General features: G+C 39.6%; 1 protein-coding gene across 2 annotated transcripts in view; it reads right to left on the reverse strand.

Moving 5' to 3' along the window:
- LOC149239248 (NAD-dependent malic enzyme, mitochondrial-like) overlaps positions 1 to 20,500 on the reverse strand; it is a 525,613-nt gene that overhangs the window by 140,977 nt on the left and 364,136 nt on the right. For both annotated transcript variants that reach the window (XM_089373361.1, XM_089373362.1), the window contains exons 9-11: positions 5,815 to 5,921; positions 5,149 to 5,260; positions 3,328 to 3,441 (exon numbers count right to left, since the gene is read on the reverse strand). In XM_089373361.1, coding sequence (XP_089229487.1) covers positions 3,328 to 3,441; positions 5,149 to 5,260; positions 5,815 to 5,921 — 333 coding nt within the window. The remainder of the gene's footprint in view (positions 1 to 3,327; positions 3,442 to 5,148; positions 5,261 to 5,814; positions 5,922 to 20,500) is intronic.

A 20,500-nucleotide genomic window follows, 5' to 3' on the forward strand; every position in this document is an offset into this window, starting at 1 on the left:
TCCTCCTCCATCACGCCCTCGACATGAGCCTTCGACTGCTCCTCCATAGAGAACCCAATATGCACGATATGCTCACTAGTCAGCTGTAGGGCACTGTCGTCTGGCAACTCTGTCATAGATCTGGAGGCCTTTGTACCTATCGGCTCCTCAATTATTGGAGTTGTCTTCCGAGACCTCACCAACCTGTGGTGCATTGTTATCACCTGAGAACTCAGTCACAACCCCGAATACCTCATCAATGGATGACGCCTCATCAATGGGCGTATGCTGAACTATCTCTTTGCCAACCATGGTCCCTTCAACTACTCTTTCATCTTTCTTCTTAATACATCTTATCATCCCTGCAAAATCCCACTGAATCTCCATTTTTTGGTGCATACCACTTAGTTCACAGAATTCCCAAAAAGAGAGGGACGCCTGAATGCCGTGACCCAATGATTGGGATGCCCTTCAGTTTTCCCCCAATAACTCCACATCAGTGGCAATCATGTCTGGATTTCCAATTGAGGAATGAATCTACTTCTTCCCCACATCAATCATCATTTGTTGTATCCTCACCACCTCATTCCAGGTGACTGCCATGTTGTTTGATTCTAATCTTTCCCAAAGGTTGAGCCAATATTATGGCTCTGATACCATTGTAATGTTCCTAACTTAAATAATTAGTGATATGCAAAGCAAAAACGATTTACAACACAAAAACTTTAAACAATCAGCAAATGCTCATAAAAACTCTGGAATTAAGAACCAGTTGAGCCATTTTATTACTTCTTCAGGAGAAAATACAATAGTAAAATAGAATGGTGCACCTGGGCTTGTCTCAATGGACAATCATGACAAAAACCAGGTGAAAAAGGTTGGACTCAAGGCTGCTACAACCGCTGCACCAAACTGAACTGCGCTACCCCAAAAAACTACTCTGTCTACTAACTTCGAAGGGATGGAATCACTGCCTCCCGTGCTCAAAAAATTATGCGATTTCAGCTCATTGCTCCTTGGCCTAAACCCAGAAAACCCATGAAGGAATTGGCCAAATGTTGACCTCAGAATTTTGGCCCAAATTCCCCTTACCTTTTTTGGCTTCTAGCTAAGTTGGGACCCCTATTTGACCCCTTCAATCTGCCCAGAAAATTCTATAAATTTAGGAGTGTGATCCTTGCCCAAAACTCAGAAAAGGTTTCCCTTCGTTCCAACCTTCAAAAATTGACCCTTCATAGCTTGGCCCTCCTCCAATTTCGAATTCTGTTGCTGTGACTAATCCTGTCAATCTCTACTCTCCCAACTCCAGCAATCCTCTTAAAATGGCCCTCCAAGTGATCTCCTACTTCTCCCGGCCAGCTCCATCTCTACAATTCCTTCCTCCAATTCCCACGTGAGCCTAGTGATGGCTCTCTGCGCAGGCCTAGGTAACTATAAATCAGACTGCTAGGATGCTAGTTCCAAACTCGCAAGAAAGGTTGGCCTTTTATTGCTCTCCCAATCCTCTAACTCTCCCGGAAAATGGTTGATCATTGATAGCTCCAAACTCCCCTTACATATTCTCCAGCTAGCCAGAAATACGCACTCCCTATTGTAGTTGAATGGTAGTGTTGTAACACACTCCCGAAACTCCTGAAATACTTATGAAACTGCCTCTCTAGGCCGGGCATGGATGGTCCCCTGAAGTAGAGGTTGAATCTCCCGCTTGAGAGATTCGTGGCTAAACAACTGGTTGACTCAACTAAATAGCAGAGCGAACAATCAAGTAATTTTGATTGCAAGGTGTAAGAATGAATCCAAAATAAGTGTTGCTCCCTCCTTATAACTCCTTGGGCCTCCCTAGCCTCATGTGGGCCCCTCCATCCACCTATTTGAATTTTCCTCCAAGCTATTCGAATGGTCCAATTCGAACTCCCATGTGGGTGGCCCCCACATTCCACTAGCAATCAAATAAAGTCGAATTACCTCCCAAGTCCCTAAGTCGAAAATGATGGGTTCTCTTCCTTAGCCAAAATTGTGCAAAATTGTGTAGTAGAACCCTCTTACAAATGTGTTTGAGAAGGGACATGACACCCCCCACAACCCACCAAAAATTTGATTTTCTCCTTCTCCTAAGTTAAAGTACCAAAAAATGTTGCTAATTTCAAAATTGTCCAAAGTGTAATATTTGCTATGTGGCTTAGGAAAATTGGTGATATTAAATATGCTAGGAAGAACATCATTTACCTAACTTATCTTTGTCTGTGTATGGAATTCCAACATCTAAAGGGAACTTGGTACCTCTAACATTTGGGATGGAGGTGATCAACTTAGTAGCCGTAGGGTTGACCTAGGGATCTCTTGCAATTCTCTACATCTAAGAGTGATAGTTTCTTAGAGGAAGAGGGCTAAGCATCTATGACCAAGATACCAAAATAAGGTGGACAGCGAGCCTTGAGAGTCTCTACACAAATAATGGTATCTCTCCTAGATTCATTACATACTAGACACTAGAAAAAAAGTTATCCTCATTACCTGCTTCTTGGAGAGAGAAGAGAGTACAATACCTCTCTCTATAAGGATTATGGAGGTCTGTCTCAATTCACAACTAGTGGGAACAAGCCCTTAAATGGCCACGGGGTATTCTCAAGCAATGCGACTAGTGATGCTAGAGATAGTTAGGCTTGATCATAAAAAATGATGCCATTGACAATTTGTGGGAAATACTCCACATAGAAGGTCACAAGGTCTAAGTGACGTGGATATATTGTGGTAAATATCATCTCTAGCCACTTTATTGATCACATCCTTTAAGGGAAGAAGACAAGCAATGGAGTAACTCAAAAATGGAAGTTGATCAAATGTTGATAGACTAGAGAAGAAAATTGGTATCAAAATACCAACATCGACAACGCTTGTTGAGACCTAAAGAAGCAATCCTCTTTGAAGAAGATAGTGCCAAATAGGTGTATTGCTCATGACTTGAGGCTGAACCACTCAAGGACTTGAGGCTGAGCCACCCAAGGACTTAAGTATCTGAAAATATAATGTGAGCCTAAGAATACTCTCAATATGCAGAGGTTAGGCACCAAATGTGGCATCAAAGATAAACTTTGCATCATTACTAGGTGAAAATTGTTTAAATGACTGGAAGCTAATGTTTCTTATAAATAAAGATAAAGTCCTAATATAATTCACATCAATCATAGTAATAAATTACATAGGAATGTCACAATCATAAATATGACAGTACTTCAAAGTACTTGAACTAGGATAAAACTAGGACAATTCAAACATTAACTACAATACACATATGGAAAACTTAACATCCATTATATATTTCAAAGGAAAAGAAATAGAATGGTATACCACTTCAGTAAGCTTGGAACCTTCAGCTAAACCTTGAAAACCTAGTTCTTCAACTTTTCTGGCAAATGGTGCAACATCAGGGTCAATGTCATTCCGTGCTTCTGTAACCAAACCCTGTTTCATGAATGGAAATGAACAGGATTTACATTTCTATAATTATATATAATAAAATTAAAACTCATGGAGAAACCACCCCATCCACTAATGAAAAAAATAAAGAAGAAATCAAAATAAAACAAGAAATTACTACAGAATTTTAAGCATTATGTATGTAAACTTGAGATCCTAATCCACTTTTCCATGAAGTAATATTGTACCTCTATAAATAATGTAAATCATTTTCAATCAAATATGCATGGATTCATTGTTTTGGATGGGAGTTTGTATAGAATCTCATACCTAGAAGGCACATGTACCAATTAAGGAATATGACTTTTCACATCTTAATCTCTAGAGATGTGCATGGCCAAAAGAACTCTCGAGTAATACCCTACCCTTAACATTTAAAAGGCAAATCTATATCCAAGGGCATTGATCTAAATCTTTCAAACAAAAGAGAAATAAAGCTTTATGAATGTTTTATTATGTTTGAATCTAAAATTATGACTATACAAATCCAAACAGTCTTTGAATACAAAGTATCATCTTTGTATATACATCTCAAGATATAAGCAAAATGGAATGTATGAATCAAATAAAGGTGCATTTTCTTGAATAGATATCTTGTTTGTGAGATACAATGACAAAACTGAAAGCCTGAAGCAATCAAAGTCATAAACATGCTTAGGTAAATACCTTATAGTAGATGGAGCTTGAAATTCTATTCTACTGATGTATGGTTGTATCCAACTACTCCCAATGCAGCTCTACAAAGAACTCACAAACTGACTTTTTCTACTCAAATTACATATCATGAGCCCTCATGGGTACACATGCCTACATGTATAAAATTGTTCTAGTATCAACTTTGCTTTGATGGGGATGTTTCTACTATTCTTCGGTTCCCAAGTTTTTGGGTTAGCTTTTCTTGCTAGTTCTGGTTTTTTTTGAGTTGCTTGCCACATGAAAACTACTGAAAAAATTAAGAAATTTTATAGGAAACTACACATTATTCAAAAGCCACATGTGGATACTGATGGCTTTATCAACCTTGACTATTGTACTACTTCCATGAATTTTAGTGTGTTGTGTAGAAATTAGGCACAATTAGACACGAATGAGGAAAATGTTGAATACATGTTACTTGCTACTATTTATACAATTATGTACTTGCATTATCACCCTTTGGTGGGTTCTCAAAATCTACAATTAAACAATTTTTGATGTACTTCAATGAATAGTTATAATGATTTATCAATTATGAAATAATTCATTTGCTTTCCATGGAAAATTGGTTCTATTCATACTAATGTCCAAGGATACACATCCATTGGCACTGTGTTGCTGAGAAAATAATGCCTCTGAAAAAATGAACTATGCATTTTCAGGCAGTAACACGAAGAACAAGTTGATTTGCTTTACATGTATAGGTTGTAGCCTCAAATCCTAAATGTTATAACTAATGTACTTGTGTCTTACACTAATAAACATGTCTATCACTCGGAAAAAATCAGGCTAAGACCCAATATTACAAGAAGAATGATAGAAGTTAATATTTCAAGAAGCAAGTAATTCTGAAATCTAGTGGTTGCCCACAGAAGCAGAAAATGGTTGTATGTACTAAAAATTATGCCATAAATGTGTAAAAACACAAATTCTATCCCAACAACAACAGAAAAATATTTCTCCAAAATAGCCTTATAAATGTTATGAAATACTCACCATTGCATCCAGTACCCAGAACTGGTACCTTGCATTTTCAAAGGCAGATTCTGTACCACCTAAAAGTCTTGCCATTGCTTTTCTGGCAGCATTTAAGACTCCTATTCCTGCACTGAAATAAATTGGTCCAATCTATAAAAGTGAGATAGATTTGAAGAATACAACCGTGTGTACATGCAACCCAAAGTTACTATAAAATTTCAAATTTATTTTAAGATTTCAGTGGGAGAGAGTGTAGTGGGTAGATCATGAGTCCATATAGATCTATACTTGTCACTAACTCCTATTGTATTTTCAATAAATGTTCAACTTGACCGCATTCAGAATACTGAGAATAAAATGGTTTGAGCTATAAAACTAAAAAACTAACTGGAAATATAATAGAAAGTCAGATCCTGAATTTGGCTCTCTACTTGAAAATTAATCTTCAGGTTATCTAACACATTTTAGAAGAATGAAGCTGATATCTATAACAATGCATATCCAAAGCTAAATATGTAGTCAATAGATGTCACTACAAAGCACTCTAACCTTCTCAGTGGACATGAAACTGATTTCTCCTAGTTCATACAGTTTTGTATAAAGAAATATTTGGGCACTTTAGAAGTCCACCACAATGTCTAGAAGCCTATTCACATGTGATAAATACAGGATGTAGCTTATTACCTCCCTGCACCAGAAACAACAATCTTTTGCTTTGCAAAGTCTGATATTGGTCGGCCTTGTGCTCTTACCGCACCTAGGAGACCTGCAATAGCAACTCCTGCAGTTCCCTGTCATGTAAATAAAAGTCTTTAGCTAAAAAATGCTTCATGAACAATATTTCATGGAAAGAAGAGAAGACTTTGATTTTCTGAACTTGAAAAAATGAAACAATCATATTGAAAACATAGATGTGAAGTTTACAAAATAACAAGGAGGCGCACCACAATTGAGCACACATGAGCTCAATTGTTTTGATCCTTATGCCTTAAAAATGATAAAAAAACCAATAACTACAGTCCTCTTTGAGGGGGAAACCTCCTATTGCAATGAATACAATGTACAAGACAATATTTGATGATTCTAAGACTAGGTCTCCTTGGTATATATATTGGAGACAAGGGGTACAATTATAATAAAATGGAACCATGAGGGGTTCTAGACTACATAATAATATGACAATGGCCTTAACACTTGACTAACGACTAGTGATTCTGTAAAAATAAGTAAGCTTCCCAAGTCATCTCTTCCACTGGTAGGTTCTTCTATTTGATGATGTACTCCACAATTGCTGGGTTACTCGACTACTTAATCCTTGTTTCAAGGATTGTTTCTACTTCTAGTATGATTTTCCCTTCTTCATTTATCTCTGGTACACTTCCCATCTACCAATGAATAGCATGGTCATGATCTCGATTAGGTGGAAGACCTTTAGGCATTAATCCAAATACCTTGGGATGATTGTTGACATCTTTATGGAGATCCCTACACTTCTCATCTGCAAATGTATAGCATGGTCATGATCTCGATAAGGTGGATGACCCTTAGGAATTAATCCAAATACCTTGGGATGATTGTTGACAACTTTATGGAGATCCCCTAACATAGATGATATTGACATTTGAACATTTACTGAACATAAGTGTCCCATTACACCTTGGTGCCCCTTTTGAGTAATTTTGTCATTCCATTAAAGTTTATCACTTTAAAGGGTTTCCCTTGGATACCTTTAAGCACAATTTCCTTCCCTTCTGAGGTAAATCTTATGAAGAGATCTTGAAAATTAAAGGTCACTATAAAAGTTGAAGCATAGATGTAAATGTTGATGAAGGGCCTATTCACACTAGAAGACGACTACAAAATGATGAATCCATCGACTATGAGTCACCAAAGAACGAGGTCAAAGAGCATCGAGAAAAAGAATGTGAAGAATCAAAGGAAGAATTGAGAGAAGAATCCCTACAACAAAAGACTCCATTGAGGTATGTACAGAAACATCATCCTTAGAGTCAGATTCTTGGAGATAAAGAAACATGGATACAAATTAGAAGAGAGTTCCTAGGCATATCTAGTCATGCAAACCTAGCATTGTTATCTATGATAGAACCTCACAGTTTGCACAAGCAAGCTAATATGAGCACTGGTGTAGTGTCCCAAATGGAACAATTTGGGGTTTTCTCAAAATTTTAACTCAGAAATACTTCGGATAAATTTTCCATTCATAAATAGAAAAAAGCCATGTAAAATAGAACAAGAGAATGCATGCAATTCAATCATACAATGAGCAGAAATAATTTCAACTTTTATTATAATGTATAAACTGGGGTTTTACATGCTAGAATAATAAAAATAACTGAGATAGAACTGGCCTCAAGGATCTGCTCCAATGTTGCACGCGCCCTCCACCAAAACTGAACTGAACTACCACTGTTAAGCTCTCCTGTAAATTCTGGATGAACTAACCAAGGGGAGATGGGTACTTTCCCAATCTCACTAAATCACCCAAGCGTTTTCATCCTGGGGCTACCAATGAAGTAGAGCACTGGGTTCCCAACCTCTCATACAAGAAGAAATATCAAATCCAAGATGTCTCCAAATGACCTCCTCCTCCTCTTTTATAGATCTAATGGATAGATCTCCAAGCCTCTAGAGCCATCTTATTTTATTATTTTATTATTATTCTAAAAGCTCCTCCATTGACTTTATCTTAAGTGACCTTTTAATTTTATTTTATTTCACTTAAGTCACTTTTGGCCCATTTCCTCCAATTAATTATTTTTTCCTTAATTAAGTGACTAATTAAAGTCATTTTTAATTATGGAAAATGGTAAATCGCCCACCATACTCTCTCTGGCTACCAGAAATCACTTCTTAACATCCCATCCTGTAGATCTTCTCATTTCAGTTCGAACGAGCTATTACACTAAGGTGTTTTGTCAAATATTCCTCTCATAATGCTACCTTGAGTGTAATTAATTAAGTTATGCCCAATAATAACCCCGTTTTACGAGAATTATCAGAAAGTCATAGAACCAAAAACAAGATATTTGGAACTACTCATGATGATGAATATGCCAAGCAAATGCCATCGGACTCCATAAAAACTCCTCAAAACTCCATCGAGACCCCTAATGACATAAACCTATTTCAATGACCTAGCCATCCCCTGCCCTAAAAATCCACCTTGGCTATACTATGGAGAAAAATAAAAATGGGGGACATTACAATTGAATTAAGGCAATGAATGAAGAACTAGATCAAATAGAGAAAAATGAAACATGGATCACGTTCCAAGACCCCAAAATAAAAATGTGGTTGGAACTAAATGGGTTTTCAAAAATAAGTTAAATGAAGATGGTTAGGTTGTTAGAAACAAGGCAAGACTTGTTTGTAAGGGTTGTGCTCGGAAAGAAGGAATAGATTTTGAAGAAACATTTGCTCTTGTTGCAAGAATAAATTCCATTAGAATGTTTTTAGCATTTGCCTACTGTTGAAAATTAAAAGTGTATCAAATGGATGTTAAGTCAACATTTTTAAATGGTGACTTAGAAGAGGAAGTATATGTGGAGCAACCAGAAGGTTTTCTACTGAGCAACAACAAAGATTATGTATGTAAACTCAAGAAAGCTCTATATGGATTAAAGCAAACACCAAGGGCATGGTATAGCAAGTTAGATAGATATTTGCAGCAACAAGACTTTAAGAAAGGAAGAACAAACAATAATATTTACATCAAGGATGAAGGTAATAATTTGGTGTTAGTTGTCACTTGTATGTTGTTGATATAATTTTTGGTAGTAATATTGAATCAACGAGTCAAATATTTGCAGCAACTATTCATCAAGAATTTGAAACGTCTATGCTTGGAGAACTCTCCATTCTTGGACTAGAACTTTAACAAACAAAAAAAGGGATTTTTCTTTCTCAAAACAAGAACCTCAAAGAAATTCTATGAAAGTTTGGAATGTGTTGTCGCTCAAAGTGTATAGCTAAGCGACAATGCTCAGGGTAGGGGCTCTCACTCTAATCCCTGTCGTCTCCATTCTAGCTATCTCCTGGGCAAGCTAAGGGGGGTAATCCCTAAAGGTAAAAGGTGAAGGATGAGGGGAAACTTGTTGGGAACCAACAAGTTCTAGGAGATATACTTAGCTATCTTATGAAATATTAGTTTTTGTATCATTAGAGGTGTTCTAGTCTCGAAACTTTGTGGAGAGGCTAAAACAAAGGAGTTCTCCATAACCCATAAATTGTTTCCGAAAATTCCACCTAGAAGTGTCTCAATTATATTATTAGCCTATTTTTAAATATTTCCCAAGTCTAAACTTAGGAAAATGTGTTAATTAATTAGAATTAATTTAGAAATGTGTGAATTATCTAGAAACTCACACGAAATGACTGGGAAAGAATCTTAGCCCTTGATTAAGTTTTAATCTTGGCCGTTGGAGGCACTGTTGACCCTGCTAAGCCTTTATACCCACAAGGTGTGGTTGGTGGCAAGGCACTAAAAGAAGGGGTTGTCACCTATTCCCAACTCTCTTTGTTTAAGCTATCTCCTAGGCTAGCTATTGGGGTTGGTCCCTAAAGGAAAACTAAGTTAAAGATATGAGGTTTCTAGGAGGATGTTAAAGTGAAGTGAATTACTTTTTAAAGATTACAAGTAAATATGATGTGAGAAATATGAAATGAAATAACCATTAACAATTATCAACACATGAGATAAGAATAAGCATGTGAAAGACCAATGCCTTTTAAAGTATTGCTCAAAAATGAAAGATATTTTCTTAATATAAATGAAATGCTTTGAAATACAAGCACAAGTAACCCTGAAAGTGAAACAAGAAAATGTTAGCACAATGATACAAGATATAAGGATGCTTTCAAATATATATGATCAATTGCTAAATCAAAGCATACAAGGATATCTTGTAAAAGGAAAACAATTAGTATTCTACTTGCAAGATATAGATGAAATAATGCTTGCCAAAACAAAGTATTCAATTCAACAATAACAAGTAAAATGACCAATTGCATGTAAAACCATGAGATGTATAAGAATGAAATGCACCTATATTATATTTAAATGCAATTATCTTGGTTATTTTTAATCTAAAATGCCTAATCTAGGTGAGAAGTCCTCCTCTTGAGCTCTTACCAAAGGGTAAAAATTGGGGTGACTATAAGAAAGAGGGGGCGAGGGCATAAAGGTGTCATTAACGATACCCGTCCCCTGAGTCTTATGAGCTAGTGTGTGACTTCATTACTACAAGGGGACAAGCCACCTTCACAACTACAGGGTCACAACGCTTTTACCTTATTTCGTACCAAATGGAAGAACTTTCCAAGAAAGCCATTTTTCCCTATGATTTCTATCAACCAAGCTTATGATTGGAGGTTGATTTTAAATGTGCAACTAAGTTAAGATGCCTACTCTGATGTGCAAGTAAGTTTTCAAAAGTTAAGTAAATGACGAAGATGCTCTAAACACAAGATTTCATAAACATGTGAGATTGTGAAAGGTATTTGCTTTTCCTTATGATAAATTTGTGATATACCCAAAGCAAATGAGAAATCGACTTGCATGTAAAGTAAATGGCAATGCTTTGTGAAAAGTAAACTCAAGCAAAGAAAAGAAAAAAAGGAAGAAAAAAAACTTCAACTTGAGAGATTTGCTTGAAATAAAGTAAATGTTTGCTTTGTAAAGTGAAATTGCTCAAATACAAGATGCATCAAAACTTAAGATTTGAATTTGTTGCAAAGTAATGAAGCATAAGTGGACTTTAGACAATGCTCAAGCTAAATATATCAAGTTAAAGAGATTGCTTGCATGAAAATAAATTGCTATTAAATAAAAATTGTAGATTGTAATTGGTAGTAATTGATGCAAATAGTGCAAGAAAAATAGTAGTGACTTTAGCAAAGTAAATGAGATTGTATGGTTGTGTTACTTATCAAATTAGAGCATCCATGTAAGAGAAATGAAATACAAGAATCAGCAAGTCAACCACAAGTCCTCTCCTAAAGTGGAGAGATGGGGATGCCAATGGGTAGAACCCACGGTCCCAAAATAAGAAAATTTATTAATTTACAAGTGGCAAGAGACCATGAAGTCTCCTCCAAACCCAAGGAAAATCTTTTACAATGACGCCTTTAAAATATAGACTTTTCCTTGATGAGTTATTTATGCAATTGAGGCCAAAGAAGGGCACAAGAAAATTCAGATTTTTTATAAGAAGAGAAGAGAGGCTAAGCCTCTTTGAGCCATGACCAAGAGAGAGAAATGCAGCCCCAAATGGAACTCGGCCTTGCTAAAGAAGGCCTTCCAATGCCCACAGACAAGAGAGAGAGAATTGATCTTGATTTGAGAGCCCAAGGTCCTGCACACACTTGTTAATAGTTTCAAAGACAAATCCCACAACTTGTCACAAGAAACAAGTTAGAGAAGGCTGCCAAAACAAACCAAGTATTAGCTCAAAAAAATTTACAAGGTATGTGTACAATATAATCTACAAAAGACTAAGCCAAAGAGTATGAGTAAACTCTCATCTTTTCCTAGCCATGATTTAGCTCTTAAAATAGCAAGATATAGGCAAATGAAACACAATATTTGAGAAATAAATATTGAATGATGATGCAAGAAATAGGAGCCCAAAACTCAAAATAAATCCCCGCAAGACAAATCCGAATGATAAGGCTTTGGCAATTGACAAATGTAGGTTTTCCTTGAATACTTTCAAGAGTGGGTTGGTTTGCCCAAGAACTTCCCCTCACGCTTGAAGCTTGATCAAAGAAATATTTTCTACACAACTTCACATGAACAGATTAGATCCACATGTGCTTAATGTAATGTTCCAAACTAGGAAAAATAATGCTATGCAAAGCAAATAATGAAAACAACACCATAAAATTGAAACATTCAATGCACACCCATAAAAATTCAAGGAATAACCAACAACTGAGCCATTTTATTATAATCTGGGAGAAAAGTACAATAATGTGAAAGTGGTGCACCTGGGTTGCCTCAATGGCAAGCGTGATCAAACCCAGGTGGTAATATGTCAAGCCTAGATGGCACAAATAACTATTACAATGATGCTCTGCACGGCCCTTGTGAAACTGTGTTGTCTGCTACAAAGATGCTGCTGGAAACCCCACCTTTGGTGCTCATAAATTATGGGAAATTAACCCCGACGTCTCCACCAAATACCCAAAATAACCTACGAAGGAATTGGCCAAATGTTGACCTCGAAATTTTGGCCCAAATTCACCTTAGCTCCTCTAGTTGTTGGTTGAGTTGGGACCCCTATTTGACCCCTTAGATCTACCCAAAAAATTCTATAAAATTAGAAGTGTGATCCTCGCCGAAAACCCAAAAAAACCCGGAGAGGGTTTCCCTTGGTTCCAACCTTCAAAAATTGATCCTTCATCGCTTGGCCCTCCTCCAATTTCGAATTTTGTTGCTGTGACTGATCCTATCAATCTTTGCTCTCCCAACTCCAGCAATCCTTCTCAAATGGCCCTCCAAATGATCTCCCAGCCTCCCATCTCCAAACTCCCCTGGATGGTGCTACCCCAAAGAGTTTCACTCAAATGACTACGCAATCATGGAGGAGATGAAGCAATCCTGCGTGTGATGAAATGAGAGCTGCGTGTAGGATGGCCCTTTTGTCTGTAGCTACCCTCTATACTCCTGAAAATGATGAAGGATGCTCTTGTCTCCCCAACTTCCCGGAGTACCTCACGTTGTGACTGTGCAATCCCTGCGCTATTGTTACTCCCCCTATTACTGGTACTCGACTTATAGCCGCTGTTACTCGTCTCCCTGTTGCTGCTACGAACTAAGATGAAGAAGAACTCCCTTCTAGGGTTGGCACTCGAAGTCCACCGAAGCAAGGGTTGAGATCTCTGCTCAGAGACACTCGTGTGCTAAACAACACAGTAACCCGGCTAAGCAACTCAAGCAACTAAGATTGAGTTCAATATGTCAAAAGATAAGATATCCAAATGAGGAGAGTTACCTTCCTTATATAGATTTCGTGGAGCACTTTTCCCTCCATTTTCCCTCCATCGTGGGTCCCTCACCTAACCATCGATTTCCCCTCCATGCAAATCGAACTAGGGAATGTGTATTCCCCTAGTATGGGTGGCCCCCACGTATACTTAACCACATCAAATTAACTTCTACTAAGTCTAGCCTCCTAATAAAATCGAATGGACCCCATCACCTCCAAAATTGGCCCCAAAATGTAGAAATTAATACTGTTCCAAAATAATTTAGGAAGGGATATGAGAGTTCTCCCCTCCCAAATGTTGCTTGCCCCCAAGTAACTTTAGTGTTGGACACTCAAGTATGTGCTCGTCCTCCCAAGTAGCATTCTCAACTGGCATGCTCCTCCAATGCACCAAAAATCGCTTGTCCTCAAGCAATGCCTAAACAAGCATCCTCTCTAACTGTTGCTCCCCACTATCACTGCAGCATGTGCCAGGGTCCAAGATGTGCCACTGAATCGTCCTTGACCTCAACATTGTCCTGATATGAAAGAATCCTTCAATGCTAGGATCCCAAGCCATCCTGTCCAACATGAAGCTCCCCTCTCTCCACTCACTATCCTGCCTAGTGCAAGTACCAAAAGTCCTCTACTCCATCAGTGACTCTCTAAAGCCCAATGGAAGATCTGTATGATCTCCCCCTATAGTAGATGGCGCACATCCCTAAAGGTTATTGAGTTGTGAAGAGTTGTGATGCCCCAGTTCCCTGCTATTCCCAGAGTGGTGCCACCATGTTGATGTTGCGCTACTCTGACTATGTCATACTACCCATCATGCACAGTCAGTATCCTCCTCTCCTAGAACTCGATGGTGGAATACTAAAAGAGGCGAGACACATCCTCCCTGGGCATCTCCATGGTGCCAAGGCCTACCCATCCAAATCTAATTCCGTACCTATGCAGCAACAGAGAATGTCTGCCTCCCCAGATGATGAAACCTTCTGTGAACCTCCATGTGTCATCCCAAGAGCGAACTATATCACTCTTTGCCATGACTCCGCTCATCACGAGTGATCTATCGATCAATTGAATCCTTGCATCCCATAGCCAAACCTACTGTGGCATAGCCCTGTAAACCAATGGAATTCCTCTGGCCCTGATCTCTAGTCCCAGCATGCCACCCATATATAGGCTCCATACATCATGAACTAATCTGAGGCATGCTAAACTATCCTGTGCCTGCCATTGTGTAGTACTAATGACCATTGGAAACCACATGTGCCAAATAGCTACCCCCTGGATGCAACCAATAGATTGGTATTTGATATGTGCAATCGACTTAGCGTATGCAGATCCATCCTGCTCTTGCCAACCATCGCCACTGGTTCAACTACCCGTCCCCTGGAGAATGTGTTGATCCAATGTCGAAAACCCAGATACATACTGAACAACTATCTCAATCGTACACAGTATCCTCTACTCATGCATGGTCCAGACATGCCCAGTGGAAAGAGTGACACACGTCACTCTTGTGACCATCTCCCCAGACATACGATCAGTGATGAATGATATGCCATCCCTGTCAGTGATCATCTCATCCCTCGACTTGTGGTCGTCAACTCGTGCACCAACTCGATGCCCCCGTTGAGAAGTCTCCCCTCTGTCGTACCAAGTGTCAAAGGACAACAACCAGATCGCCTATTCCTATAAGTGATGTAGAAGAGGGTCAAGCGTGTGAGTCCCCGCAGATACCATCAAGTATCGCTCATCTGTGTCCCCATTGATCCTAGGTGAACTACACCCAAAGGTATGCCTAGTATCTCCGTCCGTGGGTGTCCCTAGAGGCAACACTCCAAGACCTCGCTGTGCAGCACCATACACCTCTGCATACCACCGATCATCTCATTACTCGTAGACATGCCACTGTACACCGCGGCCTACCCCTGTACATTGCTAGATACCCTCAGCTACAACTATGTCATCCTGTACTGTTCTACTTCCCGCTTGTATCATTACACCTGTCATTCCTCGCATGTACTCAATGCGATGTGAGGCACTCCCACTCCACAATGCAGTCCAACACACTACAACACACCACCATGCATCTCCCTGTCCACCTGTGGACCACTGCTCAATGCTAAATTCTCCCACACATCCTTGGATGTGATGGCCTAGAGCTATGTCTCTACGTGTCAGGCCACACCCGATCAGTATCATCACCTCCTCCATCGCATCACTATCCCCGCTAATGAATGGATCTTCCCTCCAAATCCTCCCAAAGGAATCCGAGAAGTGACTCTCCCTGTAGGTCAACAGTAATGCCACCACGGATCCTCTCCTCTGCGTCCTCTATGCCCCACACAAAAGTGAAGAGTCCCTAGATCCATACAAGGCACCGCCTGGTGGCTTGACAATGCCACCTCCTCTAACAAACTCCTGCTAGATTATGCTAATCACCCAGTGATCCCGTGTACAAACGCCATACCAAGAAAACCAAAAGAGTCTATCCATAAACTGGTCGGCCACTGGTGTTGACCAAGAGTCCCCTAGCGAATGTGCACGCTCAACTGCTTGGTCAACTGCACTATCCCAGTTGTAGTCAACTGGCATACTTGGGAAATGATAAGTAATCCCACCCTGAACCCAATACCATTCTACACTGCCTATATCCCCAGTGCCTGGAAGCTCCTGCTGAGCTACACCCAGGGCCACTACCATTGCCATAGCCCACTCTAGAGGGTACGAACTCAGAATCTCTCGCCATCCAACCCCAAGGGAGGGATCGAATGCACAAACTCCCGCACATAGAACAACCCCAGCATGCGAGTGTTGCACCCAGCGCAACTCAGGTCGTCTCATCTCACTACCCTGGTCAACACATGAAATCTAACTAGGTCGCTCTGTCTCTCTTTGTCCAATGGGTAAAGGTAACCTCACAGTGCTGCCAACCCCAGTATGTATGCCCGAAGAGCGTTGCTCTCATGCCCCAATGTGCACTCTAGCTGCACCAGTAGGGAATCCAACCGCTCTCCAACGTGAGCCAATTTGGCCGTGGACTCGACACAAACTAATCTCATGCCTTCCAGCTCCTTGTTCTGCTGTAGAATAGCCTCATGCACTAACACGACGTTCCTTTGTAATGCTAGAAGGTCAGCATGAAATTGGTGGAACTGCCATGGGCATCTATCACCTGTAAAATCGGTCACAACTCCAGATACCTAGGCAACTATTGGCATCTCATCCATGAGTGGTACCCCCTCAACAGACGGCTCTATGTATGTAAGCTCTATCCTGTCCACCAAGGTGTCAACTGGGGCTATCAAAGAGGTCTCTAATAAAGGTGATTCATGCACCACACCGGGTATATCAATGTACTCCTCACCATCCTGTGGACTCTTAGCATCATGCTCAACCTCTTCCTCAGGCACCTGATATCTAAAGCCAGGTCTCCACCAGCAAAAGCGCCCCCTAGTCTCACCCTCTAACCATCTTTGTCCTACCCGCTCCTTTTCAGGAGATCTGGTGCCCTGATCTGGTCGCCTTTCCCCACATGATGTAGATGGATGCACCCCCACAGCTTGCTCACCTCTAACGTCTATGTTGTAAGGGTGAGGATGGGTTTGGTTTGTCACCCTCCTCAACTGGGCCAACCTCTCATCGTCCCAATGAATTCTACCCCATAATTTCTGCATATTGGATTTCCCTTGAGCCATGGATTTGTCTCCAGTTTCACCCGTCATTGTGCATTCATACCCAAAGCTTCAATGATCTTTCGGCTAATTTCCCACAATTGGGCCAAGATCATGCTCTGATACCACTGTAATGTTCCAAACTAGGAAAAATAGTGTTATGCAAAGAAAATAATAAAAACAACACCATAAAATTGAAACGTTCAATGGACACCCATAAAAAGTCTAGGAATAACCAACCACTGAGCCATTTTATTATAATCTGGAAGAAAAGTACAATAATGTGGACGTGGTGCACATGGGCTTACCTCAATGGCAAGCGTGATCAAACCAAGGTGGTAATATGTCAAGCCCAGATGGCACAAATAACTGTCGCAATGATGCCCCGCGCTGCCCTTATGAAATTGTGTTGTCTGCTACAAAGATGCCGCTGGAAACCCCACCTCTGATGCTCAGAAAATTATGGGAAATTAACCCCGACGTCTCCACCAAATACCCAAAATAACCTACGAAGGAATTGGCCAAATGTTGACCTCGGAATTTTGGCCCAAATTCCCCTTAGCTCCTCTAGTTGTTGAAAAAAAAAGGAAAAAAAAGAAAAAAAGGATCAAAAATCAAAGTTCAGTGAAAAAAGGATCGAAGATGCATCCTAAAATAAAAAAATTTGATGGTACAAGGGTCCGACCCTTGATGGTACAAGGGTGCTGAGTTGGGACCCCGGTTTGACCCCTTAGATCTGCCTAGAAAATTCTATAAAATTAGGAGTGTGATCCTTGCCTAAAACCCAAAAAAACCCTGAGAGGGTTTCCCTTGGTTCCAACCTTCCAAAATTGACCATTGATAGCTTGGCCCTCCTCCAATTTCAAATTTTGTTGCTGTGACTAATCCTGTCAATCTTTGCTCTCCCAACTCCAGCAATCCTCCTCAAATGGCCCTCCAAATGATCTCCCAGCCTCCCAGCTCCAAACTCCCCCGGATGGTGCTACCCCAAAGAGTCTCACTCCAATGATTGTGCAGTCATGGAGGAGATGACACAATCCTGCGTGTGATGAAATGAGAGCTGCGTGTAGGATGGCCCTCTTGTCTGTAGTTGCCCTCTATACTCCTGAAAATGATGAAGGATGCTCTTGTCTCCCCAACTTCTCGGAGTACCTCACGCTGTGACTATGCAATCCCTACATTGTTGTTACTCCCCCTGCTGCTGGTACTCGACTTACAGCCGCTGTTACTCATCTCCCTGCTGCTGCTACGAACTGAGATGAAGAAGAACTCCCTTCTATGGCTGGCACTCGAAGTCCACCGAAGCAAGGGTTAAGATCTCCGCTTGAAGACACTCGTGCTAAATAGCACAGTAGCCCAACTAAGCAGCTCGAGCAACTAAGATTGAGTTCAATATGTCAAAAGATAAGATATCCAAATGAGGAGAGCTGCCTTCCTTATATAGATTTCGTGGAGCATTTTTCCCTCCATTTTCCCTCCATCGTGGGTCCTTCACCTAACCATTGATTTCCCCTCCATGCAAATCAAACTAGGGAATGCGTATTCCCCTAGTATGGGTGCCCCCACATATACTTAACTACATCGAATTAACTTCTACTAAGTCTAGCCTCCTAATAAAATCGAATGGACCACATCACCTCTAAAATTGGCCCCAAAATGTAGAAATTAATATTGTTCCAAAATAATTTAGGAAGGGACATAACACTTAATCAAATGCAATGAAGAAAAAATTCTAGAGATATATTTGAAATCTACTAAAACATTTCTCAATCTAGAGCAATTAAATAATCCTTATGCTAATATGAGATAGTTACATATCAATATAACTAGAAAAAGCATCATGGAAATAATAACATAATGAAGCAAGTAGAAATATAAGAGCAAGAATATCAAGAAGTTACCATACACAAGGAGAATAACACCTCAAATGTAATCCCAAAGTCTTTTGTATTAATTTGCAAAGAGTGTATAATCCAGCAAAGTATCCTTAAGAACAATAGCTCGTATTCCAGGTTACAAAAATGAGAGCCAAGGCTCATTTAAATAGGCAAATGGGAGTCAATCCCAATGACCAATTCGTCAAACAAGTGGCACATAATTGTCAATCCCAATGAAGAGGTCAAATTACGTGTGGAAAATATGATTGTCCCATGTGTTTCCAAACTGTTGTAGGTGGTGTTACCGCTCAAACTAGCAGGGGACTTATAGGGGATCCCTAAAGGGAAAATGCTAGACCAAGAGAAACAAATGGAGACTTAGCCCACTGTCACCTCAGCGACGGCTCCCTTCTATTTATGGACTTTCACCGATGAGAGGAGACCCTTTATATTATGGAGTCATCGATGAAGGATAAATCAATGAATGGATGTGGAGTAACCCAAATAATCCCCTTCCCAGAAGAGTTTGAAAGATGGAGATCGCTTACTTTCTAAGCAAGGTACAATGTCTTCTAGGAAAAGGAATGGAGGATTTGAGGGTTAGGTTTATGGGATATGACTTGTGAAGGAGTTTCTGAATCACTAAAATCCTTGTTGAAATTGGTATCCCAGACTGTTCTTGAAGAATTGTCCTTTTGAGGAATGGGACCACACGGGACCAAGTGGAGCCGGTCGAGGGTAGGAGTAAAGGATATGGCAACCAATGATGTTCTTGCCCTAGACAAGGTGGGGAAAGGATCAAAGAAAGAATTTTCACTCAAAGATATTGAATTGATCCTATGAGGTACTAGCCTTAGGGATACTAGGGCAAAGTTTGATTTCAAAACTAGGGCTTGGCTTTTCTCACAACTCCATCGCCAAAATGGCTTCAAATTTGGAGGAGGCCTTTAGGAGACACCAGCGCAAGAAAGGCTAGGAGATCGAACTTTTTGGAGGGATGGTTTGGCGAAAAAATGATGCCCTAGGTGACCGAACTTGGGTAGTGTTGACCACTACGTGTCAACTTCCCATAGCAGTACACCCCCTTTTTTCGCAAAAGGGATAGCGCTTAATCGACATGTCCGTGCCATTTGACAGTCATTGTCGACTTGATCAATCTATGTTGTAAACCTAGTCTACATATGTGAGTTGTAAATAATCTTAGCAGATATGACTCATGTATGTAAATTGCCTAGGTGGACCTAATTTTCTAGTGATAATCTACGTTCCGGAAGCTTTTTTGTCTCACCAATCCATGATCGGCAGAACTTTCCTTCAGCCTAACCCCAAAGCCGAAATGGATTTTGTCATTAGAATCTTAGGAGAATCCTAGTATGTTGATATGCTAGATTATAGTTGTGTTGCAGAACTAGGTGGTCTATGAGGGTCTATGTCAAATGGGTTTTCCCCCTTTAGATGTAAAATTGTAAAATTCATGATGTAAAGTGTCTTGAGGGTTAGAAAATGATTTAATCCCCTCATAAATCCTAAGTCCTAGGTCTTAGGTGATTTTCCAAAGGCTAAGTTCAAGGATCCATTTAAAAATAAATTAAAAATTAAAAAAATAAAATAAAATAAAATAAAAAATAACTAAAAAATAAAAAATAATAATAAAAAATAATAAAATAATAAAATAAAATAAAATAAATAATAAAATAATAAAATAAAATAAAAACTTAAAAATAATAAAATAATATTTTTGAGTAAATAAATGCAGAATTTCAATTTTTTAAAAATTCGACGGATGAGATTAAGAGATATCTTGATCCTCATCGTCGGT

Source organism: Pinus tabuliformis, chromosome 8 (genome assembly GCF_031772625.1).
Source record: "Pinus tabuliformis cultivar Carrire ecotype Pingquan chromosome 8, CPIR1, whole genome shotgun sequence".
NCBI classification, from domain to species: domain Eukaryota; kingdom Viridiplantae; phylum Streptophyta; class Pinopsida; order Pinales; family Pinaceae; genus Pinus; species Pinus tabuliformis.